Here is a 19,427-nt window from a genome sequence, read left to right as displayed (position 1 = left end):
TGGATTCGACCTCGCACCGTGATCGGCATCCGTGTTTCCATCGATATCTTTCGCTTTCTGTACCACCCCTCATGCAAAACCCTGTGTTTTTCGCTCGTTTACAGTCGCCTGTCTCTTCTGGACCCCTTCAGCCTACCGTCAAGGGCTGCTCTCTGACGATTCTGCTTGGTAGCGCGCATTGTGGTGTTCGGAAGGCCGGAGGTCGCGCAGTCGGACCTCCTGTCTTTCTCGGCGAATGGCGACCGGGGTTTCGTCGCACGATCGAGCCTCCTCTTGCTGAGCGCTATCTGCGTAGTTCAGCCGAGCTCTGCCGCGTATAACGCGAGCTCGCTCATGAGGCCCTTCCTTGCCATCCATTCGTCCGCTTCTTTCCCGTCATTGGAGAACCAGATTCTCCTTATTCGACAATTCGCATGTACTTCGACCCCAAGGACGCTCGAGAACCGACCCGCCTGCTGAACACCGAATTTGGGAAGGGACGAGAGCAGATTCGATAAGGGGAGTGTAATTGTCGACCAGGACGTAAGGAGGGTCGGAGTGGGAGGAGGGAACGCGAGAGGTAGATGCAGCATCGCTGGTCGAAAGTCTGTTGCAGGGTGCAGCTTTGGCTCTTGCTAGGTACGAAATTACATATCAGATGATCATTTTACCATCGATTCGGTTGCAGAACCCCGAAAAGGACGAACCTGGAATGTGGAACAGCGGAAAACGAACGTTTGCCCGAGGTCGTTCGCGACACTCACGTCAAAGTAGAAATTCTGACCAAGATTCTTGACCTGCAGATGAAAGTACTCGAGCTCGATCCCAAGTCCATCTGCGTTTGCTCGTTCGGGTCGAAGTGTTCCCCACCGGACAGAGGTAGTCCGACAATCTGGATCCTGCAAGTGCATCACCCGACTACGCAAGTCTTGCCCTCCAGGATCTTCTAGAGGTCTGCGCACGATCGATCGCGCCCGCTGTGAGAGTTCCGAAGGTTCGCCGTTGAACGAGATGAGCGTTTCTTCCCCATCCGTCCGGTCGTGCAGTAGCGAGACGAAGCTGTCGCTTGTCGCCGTTGTGGAGCTCTGTACGTTGCTTGCCAACAGGAGCGGAAGCGAGGCAGTTGAGGAGAAGAGCGAGATGATCGAAGGCTGTGCAGGCGCATCAAGGTACCAATCAAGCATTAGCGAACAGCGACTTGAGCTTTCGCGAGAGCTACGGTATGTGCCAACCAACCTGCAAAACCTTGTCGAGGAGCATCGCAGCGGGGATCTGTCCGGGAAAGCTGTATTTACGACCGAACAAACTCCGAATTCGCGAGCAAAGCGCTGACTGCTTTGTAACATGTCTAATCAGCGCTCGCCAGCGCTGACGTTAACCTTGGATTCTGTTCATGGGTCGGCACGTATTGTGACCAAAAACGCGGCGCAAAAGAGGCCGCCAAAAAAAAGCTACGACAGGGATTTGAACCCTGGAGCCGAAACGGCAGGGGCAAGGTACTTAGATAGTAGTAAACCCCCGGAATAACCACTATCCGACCGTAGCGTGCGTCGAGCGGGCAAGCAATAATTTAAATATATATACCGTAGTGACACTTGGTTTACTTTGTCTCGTACAGATGGCATAATTTCCCGTTCTCGAGCACTCCTACAAGCTGTGACGGCAGATTTTAATTGCATCCAAGAGGCGGCGGCAAAAGGCGGAACAGAGCAGCAAAACTCGATCAGCGTAAGCTGAGGTTTGGTGCAAGGCCGCGCCAAAAAGATAAGCTACGACAGGGATTTGAACCCTGGAGCCGAAACGGCAGGGGCAAGGTACTTCGAACAGTAGTAAACCCCCGGAATAACCACTATCCGACCGTAGCGATAACCGATACCAGAGAAGCGCAAAATTAGTTTATATGATTTAGTTGAACTATAGCACAGTGCGTCTCCGACACCATCACGCCGCCATTCGACATTGGCGACCGCATTTTGGATCATTCAAGACACACCAACGTTGGTTCCATTGCTGTTCCGGCCGAACGGTACGGGTTTGTGCTGTCATCTCAAGTCACTCAATTTGCGCTTCTGATCTATTCCCTTCGGGAAAGGTACATCTCCTTCACCACGCAAATAGCCCTATCAATCGCTGCCGTCTTTGTCGTCGCTACCGTGGTCCACCCCCATGTGGCGCTATCCGTTCAAACAGAGTGCACCTGCTCAAAGGGGCGACGTTCATCGTCGAGTTCAATGGCACGTCCTATGTGAGCGCTTCGAAAGCGATGATGTCTTGATCCACCCTACAATGGCGAGTAGGGCGTTCCCTAGTGTAGGGGTAGCAGCCCATGTACCTCCAGACCGACATTGTACACGAGACGACAAGACGACGGAAACAAGGAACAGAACTTTTTCGAGCTCCACTCGATCGTCACACTATTTGACCGATGAACTACCTGCAAATAACATTTCGTGATACTTTGCTGGTGTGACCGTACCGCGTGAGGAGGCGGAGCGCGTTCATGGTTCTACAAGGGGACAGCCTCGAATTCAGGCGTCCTGGTCAAGGACTGTTGGGCGGAAAGCGCGGATGGAGGACGCTCGCAGCATCTGATACCGAGAGCGTATGCACACCCGGTGCAGTGTGAAGCATGGCCGAGACGAGAGGAGGAATAGACGCTGAGAATCTGCGCTCGCGTAAGACGTCGGTTGCGCATTGGTCGCCAAAACTTGTGTTGGTCGGGACGTAAAGCGCGCCGGCGTATAACATAAGGATGTCTCTGGCGTATCATCGCGGGGAAATAGAGCTATGGTGACTGTATCCAGCTCGATTCGGTGCGACTTTTTGGCTGGGATTGTTCAATATATATTGTGTGTTTTGAGCTCGCTGAGCATCGGTTTTCGCTACGGTCGGATAGTGGTTATTCCGGGGGTTTACTACTGTTCGAAGTACCTTGCCCCTGCCGTTTCGGCTCCAGGGTTCAAATCCCTGTCGTAGCTTTTTTTTTGTCATTTCGTTTCGCTACATCAGTGCATGGTCTGCTTTTCTCGCCAGTTCCTGCGGACCGTGTGCTCTTCAGAACATCTCCGCAATCTGTGAACAAGAGTAGCAAGGCGTCAGGCGCGACATTCAGAAAGAGATGCCGAGTCCCGACGGTCCGAATATTGGGAGATCGGAATTTGATGGCCGCAGGCGAGCGAGATGCGCCTGGTTTCTCTCTATACACTATCGACGACACACAAGATGGCACCGCGATACGTTCAAGTTCCTTCCGTCAAGCTCAGCAGCGGCGGCGAGATCTCACTCGTTGGTCTCGGGTAAGCTTCTCCACGCCGGCTTCGGGTCTGATGACGAGCCTCCACATGGCTAACCACGCAGCTCGTCAACAGCACCTGGCAGTCGCAACCAGGAGAGGTAACGCAAGCAGTCAAGACTGCCCTAGAGGCTGGCTATCGTCATATCGATGGTGTAAGCCTCCGAGAGTAAACCCCACATGCGACTTGGCAGCGAGAGATGTCACATGTGCTTCTCATTTTTTCGCTCACTCTCGCTGTCAATATGGACAGGCATTCGTATACAAGAACGAAAAGGAAGTCGGCGAAGGGATTCGCCAGAGCGGTGTCCCCCGCGAGGAGATCTTTGTTACTTCAAAGCTTTGGTGCACCAAGCACCGCAACGTCGAGGCAGCAATCAAGGAGTCGCTCGAGCTTCTTGGTCTCGACTATGTTGACCTGTACCTAGTCAGTCATTTGCCGCCCACTCGTTGCCGGAGGCATAGGCGTTCCTGACTGACGATTATATCGGTTTTGACAATGTTTGTTACAGATTCATTGGCCTGTTCCCATGAACCCTAAGGGAAACGATCCCATGTTTCCCAAGAAGGAGGACGGTAGCCGTGACCTGGTCAGTCGCAGCAGGGAGGCTCGAAAGTATGACAAGCTTTGTGACATTGACGCGCATTGGTGCCCCCAACAGGATAAAGACTGGTCGATCGCGCAAACTTGGGAGCAGATGGAGCAGGTACAGCAGAAGGGCCTGACCAAGGCAATTGGCATCTCGAAGTGTGCTTTGTCTCCTCAGCGGCCTGCTGTTCTACCAAGACGAAGGCTCACCGTACTCGTGCTGATTCAGCTTCTCCGAGGCGTTCATCGAGGACTTGCTCAAGACTGCCAAGATCACTCCTGCGGCTAACCAGGTCCGTCAGCCGCTACTTGTCCATGGTTCCTGTCTTTAACCGAAGTGTACGCTCGAACCGCCCATCAGATCGAGCTTCACCCTTATCTCCCCCAGCACAAACTCATCGAGTACCTCAAGTCGAAAAAGATCGTTGCTCAGGCTTACTCGCCCCTCGGTTCTACCAACTCTCCGTTGCTCACCGATGAAGACATCAAGAAGATTGCCGACAAGCACGAGGTTCCCGTCGGAACCGTCCTGATCAGCTGGTCGGGTACGTTCATGTAATGGCTTGAAACGTCAGCGCAATGTGCGGGGCTGAAAACGTTCTCGATAAACAGTCCAGCGAGATGTCGTCGTTCTGCCTAAATCCGTCACCGAGAAGCGCATCGTTGACAACCTCAAGATCGTCAAGCTCGATGACGAAGATATGGATATCCTCAACAACCTCTACAAGACCAAGGGCAAGCGTTTCATCAAAGTGAGCAACGCCATTCTCTCAGAAACGATTCCCTCGTCAGGTTTCGACTGAACGTCGTACTACACAGCCCGACTGGAACACTGATCTCAAATTCGAGGATTGGTGACTCGCACGCCGGCGGTCGAACCTCTGAGAACCGCCAATACCACGACCATAGCACCAGAAGTAATCAAATTTCAGTATCAGGACAGATGGAAAAGCACCACAACGAAAGAGAGGAATTGAAATCAAGTCAACAATAGCCACCGCAGTGACGAATGTGGCTCAGGATGTTGCGGCTGTGCGACGAGTTGGTCTCCGTCCTCATTTGCTCGGGCGACCTCGCCTGGTACAGCATATGCTCCCTCGTATACGTACCGTGCTGGGTATTGGCGACGGGTGCTCCTGAGGTATGCTGCTGTTCTTCGAGGAAAGTGCGCACCGAAGATGTAGGGCTTGGAGGGGAGCTCGTATTGCGGCGGCTTCGCGCGCGGTACACGCTCTCATTCGCCTCGATCCAATTCTCGATCCGATTTCGTCACGGATCTCTTGAGCGAGGCGTGATCTCCGTCGTGCTGTTCGTGCTCTTCGGTCTCGATGGGTGGAAAAGGATCGCTACGTCTCACACGATAGTTTCCGTCTGCGAATTTGACACGCATCAGGGCAATCCAAGAGTTCCGACTGAGAGCTGGACAGGCGGCTGACGTTTGTGAGGATCATAGCCTGTCGGGATGTACACTTGCACTGGTTTGGCGACAGGTCGAGAAGATTCTGATGAAAGTCTGACAGGGATGCACGCTTTCACTGAACTGACGACAGGACGACAAGGTCCTGGTGAAGGTCCGACAGAGCTGGATTGCTTGGGCGGGATGATGCCCTGGAATTGGGCGGGCAAACCCATCAGAGGCAGAACTAGTAGAGTTGGGGGAGAGTGACAATCCGGGATGTACTTCTGCAGAGCTCGCGGACATAGACATGCTTGAGCTGGAGGGCTGAAAAGGTGGGCGGCCAAATGGGGAAGACGAAGAGAGACTCGTGGACTCCCCACGAGGTCGAAATCTTCGGAGCCCGCTCAGGCCTCCTCTGAGGTCACCCTCTCCTGATCACGCGGGCTTCTACGATTGGGACAAGACGGACTGCCGAATGGAGGCTTTTCAGCCAAACCTGTTTCGGAATCGAAATTGCACATGTATCCCGGATACCGAGCGAATGGAGCGCACTGCCCGTCAACACGCGAACTACAAGCTGACCCGATGTGCTAGCCTACCATTTGACAAAGAGAAAGAAAGACATGGGCGAGGGAGAAGAAGGGCGAGGTCTGTGCGCGTCTGATCGGATCAGAGCAACCACAACATCGCAACTGTCTGTCAAGTCCCGGGGTCTGGAAAGCTTGCGCTTTCGAGCTTCTTGGGGGACCAGACGGTCGGCGAGTGAAAGAAAAAAAGCAGGCTTTCAAAGATAGAAGAGGAGAACACTACCAGAAACTCTTGTACGGATGGGTCAAGCTAGACAGGCTACACTGTACTGATCGTCCGGGCGCAGTTTCTCCTGGCCCGCAGCCTAGGCCGTTGTATTCTTCGCCTCAACCAACACCCTGATCCACAGATAGATTAGAAACAGGCCCCTCCTAATTCAGCACAGTCGGAACAGGCCCCTCCTAAGTCACAGGAACCGCAAGCGCAGTGTCCACCGCTTGCTGGCGGTACCCTTGATAGTCTTCCTGGCCGCTGTGCGTCTTGTGCTTGTGCGCCTCGTGTATCATGTATCATGTTATCGAGGCGCCATGATGGCTGTTGGTCAACTATGTCGTCTCGTACGGTTGCCCTGTCGTTTTCAGAACGCTGTCCCGCAACGAATGGATACGAGCTGAGACGTGATGGGCCGCCCCGAGCAACTTGCTTGGTAACATGAACGGGCGCCGGGCACAAGATCGGACCTTGTCCCTCAAAGTTGGGACCTGATGGACCGCCAACGGGAAATTCAAAGGACGCCTGACGCCGGAACGTGTGGTCCTCTGCGCACGACCGAACCAGCGCTCAGCCACTGCTACGCCCTTGAAAACAGTCATTTTTGGGGAAGACTTACGGTGCTCTTGAGTGCGCTGTGGGCGCTGTGGGCGCGATGGGCGCGGGGGCCGTGATGTGCCCGATGTGCGTGATGTGCGCGATAGGCCCGGTCGTACGAAACCTCGTACGGAGGGTAATGCAGCATCCGGTACAATTCGACGCGAACGGTCTTGAGGTGCTGGCGCTTGGATGGCACCGCCTTCCTTCGGGACGTGATACTGCTTGCGCGATGCCATAGTCCAATTTGATCGCTCGATCAGTGTCGAGCAACAGATAGGAAGAAGAGGGAGGAAGAGAACCTGAACCCCCCTTCACGAACAGATCAGGCTCCCCTTCCCTGTCCGCGAGAGGGAATGTGCATGTCCGAGTCACAAGGGGTGAGAGGGGTCCGAGCGAATTTGTACTCCGCGGAGGGTTTCTCAAATTCGGACATCATTTGTGCCATTCATCGAGGGGCGCGGACTCCTTTTGACCCCGAGACTCGCTGGGGCAAAATTCCTCGGACACGAGCATTTCTGGAAAAAAGGAATGGAATCCTGATCCGCAACGTTTGAGACGACAGAATCTACACTTGTCGATTCTTTCGAGAGCTCTCGCAGCACCGAGGAATCGGCTCAGGCAAGCGAGAAGCACGCAGAGAAATGTGAGGGATTCGATTTGGTTGGTTTTCCGAGGGATAGAGACAAAAAAGAAGGGTGTTCTGGTACAGCAGGGGACGCAAAGAAAAAAGAAAGAAAGATGAGAATGTAAAAACCAATAGGCGAAAAAGGTCACATATGAGAACTGGGGAAATGATCTACTGGGGTAAAAGATGAAGCAGCTTGCGTAGGTTCTATTGAGACGAGGAGCGCTCTGGGCGCGGGATGGTCCTTGTTGCCTTGAGAATGCGAGCAGAGTAGTCGATAGAGGAGAAACATAAAGTGGGTTGGAGTGTAGGTGATTCAGGGGAATGGATCACAAACGAAGAACCTGCAACGTATGGGAACGAAAGTTGAGACAGCGAAGGGAACAGACGAGGTGACAGAGTTGCGAAATCGAAAGAAAGGGAAACATGACACGGCAGAGAGAGAGAGAGAGAGCGAAGGAGCACAGCTTGAGAGACAAAGGAAGAGTGAACATGCGGTGACGAGAGGTTTTGCGAAGAGAGGAAACGAGAAGAGGCGATCAGATCCGATCGAGGTTTAGAGGTTTTCACCTTTGCCGATCGTAAACACCTTGAACCCGATCTTCCTGAGCGGTTCCGAATCGAGGATCCCACGTCCGTCGAAGACCATGGCCGGTTTCGACATGCTGTCGTAGATTGACTGCCAGTCGAGAGTCTTGAACTCGTCCCACTGTGCGATTCGTAGGCAGCGCGACTCGATCAGAGACGCCATTCTAACAGGACTTTCTGCAAAGGACGGGACGACTAACCTCGGTAAGCACGCAGATACCCTCAGCTCCAACGCAGGCTTCCATCGCAGACTTGCAGACCGTCACTTGCTTTTTCACTGTCGAGGAGGCATGCGGGCAAAGCTTGTATCAGTATACCGTTTTCCCGATAAAATTGAGGACAACCTGGGGCGTACCAGCTTCAGTGTCGTCAGTGACACCAGGTTCGGTCAGGTCGAGGTAGATCTGACGTTCCGGGACTTTGGGGTCGTAGATGGAAATCTGGGCCGATTCTTGTCGGAAGAATCGGCAGACAGTCGCGGAAGGAGTCTCTCGAGTATCTCCCGTGTCCTGTCATCGAAGGTGATTCGAGTCAGTCGTGACGAGGAATACCGGAAGGGGGAGTCATCAGGGTACCTTTTTGAAAGCGAATCCAAGGACAGCGAGTTTCTTGTTTGTGATCGTGTTGAACATGGACGAAACAACGTTTTGCGCAAACCTTCGCTTCTGGTATTCGTTCATGGTGGTGATCTGAAACATTGATCGAAGAAGAATGAGACATCACGTTCTTGATCAGAGGAAACCGTGAGAAGAAACTCACTTGACGCCAGTAATCTGCGACTTCGGGCAGATGTAGACTCTCCGAGAGGTACACGAGGTTCAGAATGTCCTTCTGGAAACAACTGCCTCCGAACCCGACCGACGATTTGAGGAATTTCGAACCGATGCGAGAATCGAGACCGCACGCGAATGCAACTTCGTCGACATCGGCACCGGTCGCTTCACAGATGGCAGAAAGGGCGTTGATCGAACTGATACGTTGAGCGAGGAGAGCGTTCGCAGCCTGTCAAAAGGTATCCACGCAGTCTCCTTGAGTTCTGACTTTGTCCAGGAATGGCAAAGGGTCGCACTGACAAGTTTCGAGAGTTCAGAAGACCAGAGTCCGGTCGTGACGACCTTGTCTCTCGGGACCCAATTCGCGTACACATCGACGAGAGCTTTCTGTGCGGCTTTGCCTTCCGGGGTGCTCAGGCATCCGATCAAGACGCGGTCGGGAGCGTCGAGGTCTTTGATGGCGGTACCTTCGGCGAGGAATTCGGGATTCGAGAGAATGTCGAATCGGAGTCCTGGCCGAGAGTTGGCCTCGAGGATCGTTCGCATAGACGATGCGGTTCGACACGGCACGGTTGACTTTTCGACCACGATTTTCGACGAAGTCGCAACAGATGCGATTCGGCGCGTACAGAGCTCGACATAGCTGGTATCGTCATTCGAGGCATTGAATCAGTTTTGCCCGTGCGAGGGAAAGGCAACAGATGCCAGGAGTGGGCAACGTACAAGAGGTCTGCGGCGTATCCCGCTCCGACGCCACTCTTCTTGGTCGGAGTGTTGACCGACACGAAGATGAGGTCGGCTTCGATAATGGCCTTGTCAATTTCGGTGCTGAAGAAGAGGTTCTTGCCTCGACACTTTTTCACAATCTCTTCGAGTCCCGGTTCGTAGATTGGAAGGTGATCCGAGTTCCATGCGTTGATGCGGTCTGCGTTGACGTCGACGATGGTGACTTGGATATGCGGGCACTTGTTGGCAATCATCGAACATGCTGTGATCCGGCGCACAAAAGGGTTAGTGGGGTTGAATCATCGCGAAAACGCCTGCTTCACTGAGCCTTTCTTGCTTATGTGACGAATGCTGCACTCTGTAAGAATAGCAGCCAGAGTTCCGAGATCCCGATAGCACCTGCGATGGTTCCGCATATTCCCGCACACACCGCCTCACGCTCATAATCTTTCGCGGTTCGCGTCTGTCCTTCCGCTCCAGTGTACTGCACATCGGAATCTTCTCGAGACGAGAGCTGCACGCGTCCACAGCGCCAAAAGCGAGAAAGGAACGCGTCGTTTGCGCGAGTTGGGTCTCGTCGCAACGACTTGTGCAGCGAAAGAGGGCGACTCACTCGGACCTCCGACGTATCCTGCACCGATACACGCGATCTTCTTGACATTCTGTCGAGCGAGAGGAGGAGGGAGGGCCAGTCGAAGTTTAATTAGCGGTTCGAGGGTGCGACGCGTTCAGACTACGCGCGGGTCGAACGTTCGAGGCGATGCAGGAACCGGGACAGGGACTTACGACGGGGATGGGGGTCGACATGACGAAACTGCACGTAACAAGGAACCTCTTCTAATCGGAAGAGGGATGGAGAGAGCGAGAGAGAAACTGTTTCGAAAGGCTAAAGCCGGAAGTTCGAATACAATCGCCAAAACGTCCCGATTCAAAGATAATCCCGCCGGCACCCGCTCGCTCCGACCTCGTCTCGCCTTTCTCGCCCTTTGTTTCCAGTGTCGGGTTCGCGTCGCTTGTTTTCCCCCGTGCCTCGCGTTCCCTTTCTGTCACTCGCGTTCGTGTCGTAGTGTGCGCGCGTGTCTGGATTTCGGCAAGAAAGTCAGTTCGCTTCACTCATCAAACATCCCGTCGCGCATGCACTGACGAACGTCTCTCGCGTCTTCAGTGAGCGCTCTCACTCCCTATGTGGACAGTGAGTCGAAGTCCCTCCCCGATCGTGACGCTCTCTCTTGATCATGACATCGTCCGGTCCTCTCACCCGTCGACCTCTCTCGGAACGCTAATCGAATCCGCTTTCTGTACCTCCAGAGCAAGTCCTGATAGTAACTCAGGATGGTCGAACGATCGTTGTAAGCTCTTGCCTCCTTCGTGGCCCTGTTCAGTCTCTCACTCGTTTTGACCCTTTTCTCTCTCGGTGTCTTAGGGAGAACTGAAAGGTTTCGATCAAACGACCAATGTCATTCTGTCGGGTTCAACCGAACGCGTGTTTTCGACCGATGAAGAAGGGACCGAAGAAGTACCACTTGGAGTGTACATTATTCGAGGGGACAACATTGTCAGTGTTCTCGACCGGGGTGTTCAAATCTATCTTGTTCTCTTGTGACATGCTGACGTCGCGCGCGCGCGTGATTGAATACAGGCGTTGATTGGTGAAGTCGATACCGAAGTGGATGGTCAAATCGATTGGAGTACGGTCAAAGCCGAACCGATCGCAGAAGTGATACACTAGAAAAAGCTGCTTCGTAGGAGGATGCACAACCAAAAACTCTAGAATCAACAGGCTTCTTCGACGACCCAGCTGTCCCAACCTGTCGAATGCCAAAATATCCCCCCACCTCTCCCCTGTTTCGACGACAGTTGATTTCCTTTCAACCCAACGTCATTTTCCCTTTGTTTGTACGAATGATTGCCATCCTAAGTCCCGAAAAAATGTATACAATATCTCTATCTGATGAAAGAACTTGCACCTCCGAGAAAGGTTGGCAACATGAAGGGAGAGAGAAGATTGCATTAGAGATTCATGACACGTTCCGAAGAAAAGGGGAAAAACTTGGTAGGATAGTGGGAGAAACGACAACAATGACGGAAAAAAAAGGGGCATGTAATACAAAAACCAGACAAAAAAGCAAGCGTGATGCGGGCAAAAGTCGTTCTAGGTCGAGATGTCTGTAAATATGTCGGTATTTCGATACGTATTCGCGAGAGTCGTCAGTTTGCGTGCTGGAGGAGATTGCCGCAGCATCGAGGATGGAAAGGAAAGAGACTGACATTGGAAACAAGCAGTGACAGAGCCCAACCCCGTTTCGGAGCGCAACAAGTCATCGTGAATGTTGGCGAGACAGTCCGAGGAGAGATGATTCCAACTTGCAAAACAGGCACGTTAGGTTCACACCAAGTTTGGCTTTGGATAATTGGGAAAGCTCGACCTACGTGGTAGTGTCACCGTAGAGCATGGCCGGTGCTTTGGCGTGTTGTTTCAGATCCTTCGAGCATCGTTTGCACTTGAACAAGTCGTGGGTCTGACACGGGCGGTCGACAAACGCAAACAGTTCCTTCATGTTCTCGCCGGTAAAGTGTCGTCCAATGTCTGTCTTCTCGTCGACGATGCAAGACGAGAGGTTCTGTTTGTGAGACTGACGTTGAAAGACTGAGGAAGAAACCGGTGAGCGAGAATTGTCAGCCTTCAGATCGCGAAGCAGGGTTCTTTCTTTTTGCTCGCAAACTCACTCTTTTCTTCGACAGTTCCAGCCGCGACAAAGCGGTAGACAAAGCCTGTCGAGCGCGTACGTATGTCAGCAAGGAACGCATGTCGGAGATGGAGCAGGTGAAGAGACTTGCAGTCTTTCTTTTGTCCGTCACGCCAGACTCGAGCGAGAGCTTGCATGTCCGAGGCAGGATTCCAATCTATGTTTTCAAAGGATCTCCAAGCGTCAGTTGGTCTGTAGGATGGGAAGCGCTCGCGAGGAAGCGAATGAGAGAGCAGAACCTTACCGGGGTCAAAGAGGATCAAACGGTTCGCACCGATCAGGTTGATACCGCAACCTCCCGCTTTCGAACTCAACAGGAAGATGAACTCTTGGCCGTCAGGATCATTGAACCGGTCGACCAGTTTCTGTCGTTTCGTCGTGGTCATCGTGCCGTCGAGTCGCAGAGAACCATACCTGTTTAAGATTTCGACCCAGCTCGAGTCTTACAGCGATTTGTTACGCAGCACAAACTTGCGGAAACCAAAGACGTACCGACGCAGGTGACAGAGCTTTTCAAAGATGTCGAGAGTTTGGGTAAAGTTTGAAATCAGGACAATCTTGTCGTTCGACTCGGTCTTGATCTTGTGCAAAAAGCTACAAAACGAACAATCGCATGTGAGCAAGTCGAATCAACTTCAAGCAGGATGGTCGAGGGTTTGGCTCGGAAGGTTTACCGATCAAGAACCGCCAGTTTGCCACTCAACGTGGGATCGATTTTCGCCCTCCTGTCCTTGGGGTCGTACCCTTCAGGAAAGACCGACTCGGCACCAGGCATGTCCTCCTTGAAATTGACCAGGTCCGGGTGGTTGCACATCTTGCGTAGGATCCCGATCGCTTTGAGAGGTTGCGACTCTTTGCCTCGCAAGAGCGCTTTCATCTCGGGACACGTCATGAAGAACTTGTACAAGTCGAGTTGGAACGGCGACAACGAACAGAAGACGACATGTTCGTACTTGACGGGAACTGCGAAATGGGTCCCGATCCCAAATTGATCAGCGGTCCAGTTCCGGCCACAAAAAGGATGCCAATCAACGAAAGAACCACCAACTCACGGTATTTGCTGAGGAGATCGTTCGTGCGGCGAATGATAAACTTGTTGACCTTGGTGAGCAAGTCCCGCTGAGCTTGATCGCCACGCTCCTTCTCCTTGTCGCTCGCATCTCCATCTCGACCTTTGAGAATGGGCATTTCAAACTCTTTGTGGAATTGCTGCTTCGTGCCAAGGTAACCCGGATTGCAGAAGTTGAGCAGCGAGAAGTATTCGTTGAGATCGTTCTAGGTCGCGCAAGTGCAACGAGTCAGGACAAACAGGCGAGAGCGAGACCAGCCGCCGGAAATCAAAGACAAGTACCTGAATAGGAGTTCCAGTCAGGATGACACGTCGTTTGCAGTTGATCTGCATCAGCGAAGTATACGTGTTGTTTTCTACAAGAAACCGAAAATGGAGTCCAGCAAAGCCCAAATTCAATTGAAGGACATGGAGAGCGCAGGGGCAACGAAAGCGCACCCGAATTTTTAAGTCGATGTCCTTCGTCCGCAAGCAGCAAGCCGACTTCCGTCTCTCCTAGCTCGTCCGTCAGCGTGCGCAGCTTTTCGTACGAGACGATGACCACTGTTCCGTGCGGACGAAAGCTTGAGCTTAGCCAAACCCAAGGAATGCCCGAAATCAAGGGTACTGACCTGGCGTGACGACACCTTTGCCTTTCGTGGCGCACCACTGCCGGACTTGACGCAGGAGCGCGTCTCCCGTGACTTTGCCATCGACGGCGAGAGGGATCACGGCCCCTTCTCCTAGCCATTTGACTGCAAGGAAATTCATTCGCATACGTCGTCATGATGAGCGATATCTTTCGGATTTGTGCATTTTGAACGGAAGGCTTACCGAGCTCATTCGCCCAATTCCTGACGAGCGACGAGGGGCACACGACGATAGCTTTGTCGATGGCGTGCTTGCCCGGTAGAGACGACTGACGTAGCAGAGTCCACATGAGGGTGATGCATTGGAGCTGTAGACAAGGAGCCAGCTTGATCATCAGCATTGAGAGGAATGGGTCGGTCGAGGCAGAGGGTGCGTACCGTTTTGCCCAACCCCATTTCGTCGGCCATGATGCACCCAAAAGCGTTCTCATCAGTCATGCCCGTCGTACAGCGGTACAGGAACTTGACTCCTTCGACTTGATGAGGCCTCAGCTTGTTGCCCACAATCGGGTCAATCACGACCGCCACCTTCTTGACCATGCCCTTGCGCTTCTCGCGATCGGCGATTCCGAGGATCTCTGCGAGACTCTTGTGAACTTTGCGCCTCTCCTTCTCGAGCTCCGACTGTCGTTTGTCCTCCTCGGCGTCACGCTCGAGCTTTTCTCGCTCGATACGCTCGAGTTCTCGCTGCGCTTCAATATCGTCGATGGTGGGATCCCACAGGACGATCGCATGTTCGGCGAGAGGGTCGTGAGCGGGTCGAGGGATGAATTCGCCCGGTTGGCGAGTGCCGAGCACTTTGTAAGTCGGTTTCACGTCGAGCAAGACCCCCTTTTTCTTCATGCCCGGCAAACGAAACTTGTTCTCGAGTGTGTTCGTCTTGGGTCGGTACACCGGGAACAGTTTCGGGGGTGGTGGCGCGACGTAACGGTCGACGAACCCACCGCGTTGTTTCTTCTTTGAATCGTCGTCATCTGAGTCGTCGTTCTCTTTCCCTTTCGCCTTCTTCTGCTTCTTCTTGGGTTGTTCGTCCTGTGCTTCGTCCGTCGCAGTCTCGTAGAAATCGTTCTCGGTAAAGACTACGCGCGGACGTTTCTCGGACGAGCGAGAGCCGCCAACTTGGCGCGATCGGGTCGCGGTGATCGATGTTGGCACCTTGAACGCTGTCGAGGATATTTATGTGTCCGTCAGCACCTATGGCTTCGAGTCGGGAGAGAGCGAGAGAGTGGCAAACGTTTCATCTGCAACGCGCCGAATGACATTCCGTTCGGATGTGGGAGATCTAGCGGACGGTCGCTCGGGTTGGTCTTGATCGCTTGCAGGAACGACTTCCTCATCGTTGACGCGTCTCGATCGAGTCCCGGGAAGAGAGGTGAACAGCGAACGCGAAAATCAATCGAATTCGATCAACAAAAAACAACTCGGCAACGCGAGTGACGTTGCTCCCCTCGCACCGCCCACCCGCCTGTTCGGCTCGCGCGAGATGTGCGCAGATTGGATGGACGAATCTCATGGGCCGCCTCCAGTGTGGCAGAATCCACATCAACGGAGCTACTACCGCGAACAAGTCGCGCCGAGTCACGCGTCGTTCCATCCGACGATGCATCCCAACTCGAACGTCGGCTACCCAAACTCGTTCACCGGCATGTCGGCAGCATCAGAGGAGAAGCACTCTCGACTGCAAGACAGTCTCGACAAGGTGCTCGGACCGGAATACGTCCAAACTCGTCCAGGCGGAGGCGGCACCAAGCTGACCTACCTCGAAGGCTGGAGAGCAATCAACCTCGCGAACGAAGTCTTTGGCTACAACGGTCCGTATCCCTTCGAGCGAAAACTCGCGCTTGTAAGCTAAATCACGGGAACTGACCCTCTTTTCGTGCATGGACCAGGCTGGTTCACCGACATCAAGTTCCTCGAAACGGATTTCTGCGAAGAGAACCCCCAGTCGGGACGGTGGAGTATGGGCGTGACCGCGATCGTCAGGGTGAGATTGCCAGACGGAGCGAGTCACGAAGATGTCGGTTACGGCAAGCTCGAGAACGCAAAGAGCAAAGGCGATGGCTTGGACAAGGTGAATGCCTCTACTTGACCCTTGCCCACGACAGTCACTCATGCATCAGCGAGTGTCTAATACCAGTGCAAGAAGGAAGCAGTGACAGACGCCCTCAAACGAGCGTTGCGTCACTTTGGCAAACTGCTCGGCAACTGTCTCTACGACAAGAGCTACCTCTCTCAGCTATCGGCGATGAAAGCACAAAAAGTAAGCGCTGTATCCAGTCAAAAGTCTGCGGGGTGCATGAATTGACGTGTTGTAACTGCGCTGTGTCAGCCCAAATTCGACTGGGACTCGATCTACAAGCCCGAACACCATGCATTGTATGCTCCAGATCCCAAGTACATCGCAACTCGAGCGAAACCACCCGGGATCGACGCTTCCTCAATGCCACCTCCGCCAATCGCCGCCAAATCATCCTCGACCACGACAGCAGCTGCTCCACCAGTCGACCGACCCCCACCACCACATCCGCCACATATGCAGAGATCTCGAACTGTAGGATCGAGCTCGGTTCCGGTACAGATGGTTGAACAGAAACCGGCTGGCGCACAGATCGCGCAACGCGCTCCGGCTCCACAACGATCAAAGACCGTTTCTCACGCAGCTCCTCTCGCGCCGCCAGACCGTGCACTTACGGCATCGGCTGTTGACTACGCCCTGTATTCGGACGATGAGCATCTCTTTGCAGGCATGGATCTCGGGGAAGGTGAAGGCGAGGATGCGATTGATGAGGCCGCGGCAACCGAACCGGTCGTCGAAGACAGTGGATTTGTCGAAGCTTCGTTCCTCCAAGAGTCAGTTGAAAAACTCATTTCATGCGACGAGATGTGGGACTGATCCCGGTACCGTTAGGGTGAAAGCACGACCTCCTCAGCCACCAGACAACTCGTCTTCCTCGCCTCACGACGAAACGCTTGCCACTCGAGCAAACTCGATCGCAGATCAGAAACGCCAAATCGCATTGGCCAAACTGGAAAAGACAAAGGAAGCGAAAGCGAGAGCCCAGGCTCGGCAACAGCAGCAACACCCCATCCCTCCTCAAAACACTGCTACAGTAGTCTCATCTGATATATCTACCGCTCAGAGATCAACAACGAGCGCAGCGCAATTGCTGAAAGCGCAACCGGTACAGTCTTTATTCGTCTCCATTTCGCCACAATTGCCGACTGACCAGTCTACCTCGTACAGCTTCGACCTCCAGTCCCTCCATCCCGCTCAAACTCGATCGTTGCTACCACTGCAGCACCTTCAGCCCCGATTCGTCAAGCGGGCACGTTGCCAACGCTCCATGTCGGACATGGGATCGCACAAGCTCATGCAGTCGCTTCCGCCGCGTCATCTGCCTTGCCCGCTTCGATTCCGCCTCCCTCGATTACTGGAACTCCCATCGGTCCCGGATTCGTCACTGCGAGAGGCGTCAAACGACAACCCGATGATCCGTAACAAAGAACCCCTCACAGTTCCGCGAGTCCTCGAAAAAGACCATGGCTGACGCTCTCTTCTGAGAGAGTTGACAGGCGAGTCTCGACACTGCAAAGGAGCCATACGATTTCGACTTCGAACCCGATCAGTGCGAGTCGACAACCCCTTGGTGAACTAGACGTGACTGACTCGGGTCGGGTCAAACGGTATCGTCCCTCGTCGTGATAGCTCGGAACACCTGCAAGCTTTTACTGCTCCGTCCTCCTCTTTCCCCCGCAGGAGTTGCGCGGAACCACCTCTCGTTTCTCGCAAAAACTCGTTCCTTTTCTCTGAGCCCGGTTTCTTTTTTTTCGTTACACTTGTCGTACTATTAGACTACGTACCGCCCTCGGGACCCGATCCTGCTCCCATAGCCAATGGATCAGCACATTTTTGCTTTCGAAAGACCCTCATGGATCGCTTGGTCAGGTCAAACCCATCGCGCTCGATATCATGCTCGTCGCAGAGTTATACAACGAGTATACTGGCAATACATGCTGCAAAGGAAAAAAAGGGACACCTTGGGCGGGAGCATTCGCTCACGTGCAAAACCCTCCGAGGAGATGGACTGCGATTTTTCTCCCTTGTTTTTTCCTTGGACCTCGTGAGGCAATATACAGTTGTTAGTGACTGTTATCATGCTTCAGGGTGACTTCGATATGCATGTACTGGACGTTGATCATCATGAATCTTTGCGACAGCCAACTCTCCTCATCTCTCTTGCACCTCACGCATTCCATGTCACTACTCCGGCGCGCGTTACGTTCAGTGGGACTTCGAATCGGCAAGGACCGGTACTTGGCCGGTACCGATCTCGAAGGTGAGAGAGGTTTACCAATCAGGCTCACTCGAGATCATCGATCAACCCTATGCCATGTATGACGTCCAGACTAACATCCTCTCTCCTCTCTCTCTCTCTCTTACAGGCAATTCATTCTACGAGAAACCTCATCCCGAGTTCCCAGGTCAGTTCTTGTTTAAATTCGCGAATCTCTGTTACGCGTTAGCAATTTTTCTGGTTCTCTCTCACAACTCCATCTCTCTCACTCTCACGCAGGTGAATGGAGGAAAAACAAACGTTACGTCGAGTACCGAGTGACTCGATACCTGAGTGATTACAACTTTCACACGATCCCAGGTAAGAATTTCAGAAGAAGAAACGACACACATTTTTCCGCAAGCCAAGGAAGAAACTGAAATCCTGTTTTGAATTGTATCGTTTTCCAGTGCAATGGTCTTCGTGGCTGAGAAGGACGAGAAGGGAACCTCCGACTCTGCCTGAACTCGAACGAGATTATTACCGACAACTGAGGTTACAAGAGAATGTCGACAAACTCGAGATCGCGTATCAAGAGGAGAAATTGAGATTACAAGCCAAGAACGATGAAGCGTTGTTGTTGACCGAGGGACTGAGAATGGAAGCAGGATTACCAGACAAGGAGGTTGGGATTGGAGCGAAAGAGGCAGAGATTGGTAAACACCTCGGAGTCAAAGATCATCCCGCAACGGCAGCAACGACGACGGAGATGGAAAGTGGGCCAGTCGAGGGAAAAGAAGCTGAACAGATTGCGAATCAAAGGCGAGAGAAAGATCGAGAAGCTGCAAGGAAACGTAGGGAAGAGTTTGGTCAGTTTTCTCTTCCTCCTCCTCCTCGCTTCTTCTTCCTAGGGAAATGCAGTTTCTCCCTCTAGTCGAGCTTACCATCTTGTGCGCGCGATCGTGGTTTCTCGTTTAGCTCGAAACGCGCCACCGACCGGAAATCCTAGCGATTCGTTCCAACCCGAGGCTTCAAACCTCAAACCCGCTGCACGAAGGCGTTGAAACAACGAATCAATTCTTCGCATGTACCACTTTTTGCGCTCGTTACACTCATGCAATGGAAACCCTCTCCATGAGACTGCCAATTTAGGGCCCAAGAAGGTGAACGAAAAGAGGACACCTTTGTAGTTTGCACGTTTTGAAAAGAAAGGAAAAGAAAAGATGACGGGGGGGGGGGGGGGCCGTTAAAAAAAAAAAAAAAAAAAAAAAAAAAATTAAAAAAAGGGGGGGGGGCAAAAATTGATAAAAGTTGGGGGTTATCAATATGAAAGAATGGT

General features: G+C 53.0%; 7 protein-coding genes across 7 annotated transcripts; 4 read left to right on the top strand and 3 right to left on the bottom strand.

Moving 5' to 3' along the window:
* Positions 1-296: 296 nt before the first annotated feature.
* JCM15063_005813 (uncharacterized protein) lies at positions 297-1,163 on the bottom strand (the record flags this gene model as incomplete). Its single annotated transcript, XM_076681220.1, has 2 exons — positions 297-614; positions 687-1,163. 2 exons carry the CDS (start codon positions 1,161-1,163, stop codon positions 297-299), a joined length of 795 nt encoding a protein of 264 aa, XP_076531642.1.
* A 2,038-nt stretch (positions 1,164-3,201) lies between these two features.
* On the top strand, positions 3,202-4,718 carry GCY1 (glycerol 2-dehydrogenase (NADP(+)) GCY1; the record flags this gene model as incomplete). The annotated part of the gene is made up of 9 exons (XM_076681219.1): positions 3,202-3,275; positions 3,348-3,426; positions 3,525-3,698; positions 3,784-3,861; positions 3,934-4,019; positions 4,090-4,153; positions 4,222-4,405; positions 4,473-4,612; positions 4,680-4,718. The coding sequence occupies 9 exons, from the start codon at positions 3,202-3,204 to the stop codon at positions 4,716-4,718; spliced, it is 918 nt and encodes a 305-aa protein (XP_076531641.1).
* Positions 4,719-7,838: 3,120 nt separating this feature from the next.
* On the bottom strand, positions 7,839-10,176 carry JCM15063_005811 (UDP-glucose 6-dehydrogenase; the record flags this gene model as incomplete). Its single annotated transcript, XM_076681218.1, has 9 exons — positions 7,839-7,991; positions 8,071-8,147; positions 8,226-8,379; positions 8,446-8,559; positions 8,630-8,872; positions 8,944-9,286; positions 9,367-9,631; positions 9,983-10,031; positions 10,156-10,176. 9 exons carry the CDS (start codon positions 10,174-10,176, stop codon positions 7,839-7,841), a joined length of 1,419 nt encoding a protein of 472 aa, XP_076531640.1.
* A 428-nt stretch (positions 10,177-10,604) lies between these two features.
* JCM15063_005810 (U6 snRNA-associated Sm-like protein LSm8) lies at positions 10,605-11,098 on the top strand (the record flags this gene model as incomplete). The annotated part of the gene is made up of 4 exons (XM_076681217.1): positions 10,605-10,617; positions 10,678-10,718; positions 10,793-10,924; positions 11,009-11,098. The coding sequence occupies 4 exons, from the start codon at positions 10,605-10,607 to the stop codon at positions 11,096-11,098; spliced, it is 276 nt and encodes a 91-aa protein (XP_076531639.1).
* A 423-nt stretch (positions 11,099-11,521) lies between these two features.
* RAD54 (DNA-dependent ATPase RAD54) lies at positions 11,522-15,151 on the bottom strand (the record flags this gene model as incomplete). The annotated part of the gene is made up of 15 exons (XM_076681216.1): positions 11,522-11,589; positions 11,638-11,732; positions 11,800-12,016; positions 12,097-12,141; positions 12,208-12,273; positions 12,361-12,530; positions 12,609-12,710; positions 12,791-13,079; positions 13,169-13,391; positions 13,468-13,541; positions 13,624-13,728; positions 13,797-13,919; positions 13,999-14,122; positions 14,193-14,977; positions 15,049-15,151. The coding sequence occupies 15 exons, from the start codon at positions 15,149-15,151 to the stop codon at positions 11,522-11,524; spliced, it is 2,589 nt and encodes an 862-aa protein (XP_076531638.1).
* Positions 15,152-15,297: 146 nt separating this feature from the next.
* JCM15063_005808 (uncharacterized protein) lies at positions 15,298-17,313 on the top strand (the record flags this gene model as incomplete). Its single annotated transcript, XM_076681215.1, has 6 exons — positions 15,298-15,625; positions 15,704-15,885; positions 15,952-16,074; positions 16,144-16,664; positions 16,723-16,996; positions 17,059-17,313. The coding sequence occupies 6 exons, from the start codon at positions 15,298-15,300 to the stop codon at positions 17,311-17,313; spliced, it is 1,683 nt and encodes a 560-aa protein (XP_076531637.1).
* A 756-nt stretch (positions 17,314-18,069) lies between these two features.
* On the top strand, positions 18,070-19,152 carry JCM15063_005807 (uncharacterized protein; the record flags this gene model as incomplete). Its single annotated transcript, XM_076681214.1, has 5 exons — positions 18,070-18,151; positions 18,258-18,296; positions 18,389-18,469; positions 18,559-18,957; positions 19,067-19,152. The coding sequence occupies 5 exons, from the start codon at positions 18,070-18,072 to the stop codon at positions 19,150-19,152; spliced, it is 687 nt and encodes a 228-aa protein (XP_076531636.1).
* Positions 19,153-19,427: the final 275 nt, after the last annotated feature.

This window comes from Sporobolomyces koalae (assembly GCF_050403365.1).
Source record: "Sporobolomyces koalae JCM15063 DNA, S_koalae_JCM15063T_v1_ctg60, whole genome shotgun sequence".
NCBI classification, from domain to species: Eukaryota; Fungi; Basidiomycota; class Microbotryomycetes; order Sporidiobolales; family Sporidiobolaceae; genus Sporobolomyces; species Sporobolomyces koalae.
The sequence above is the reverse complement of the archived record's forward strand: the minus strand, read 5'-3'. Positions and strand labels throughout refer to the sequence as shown.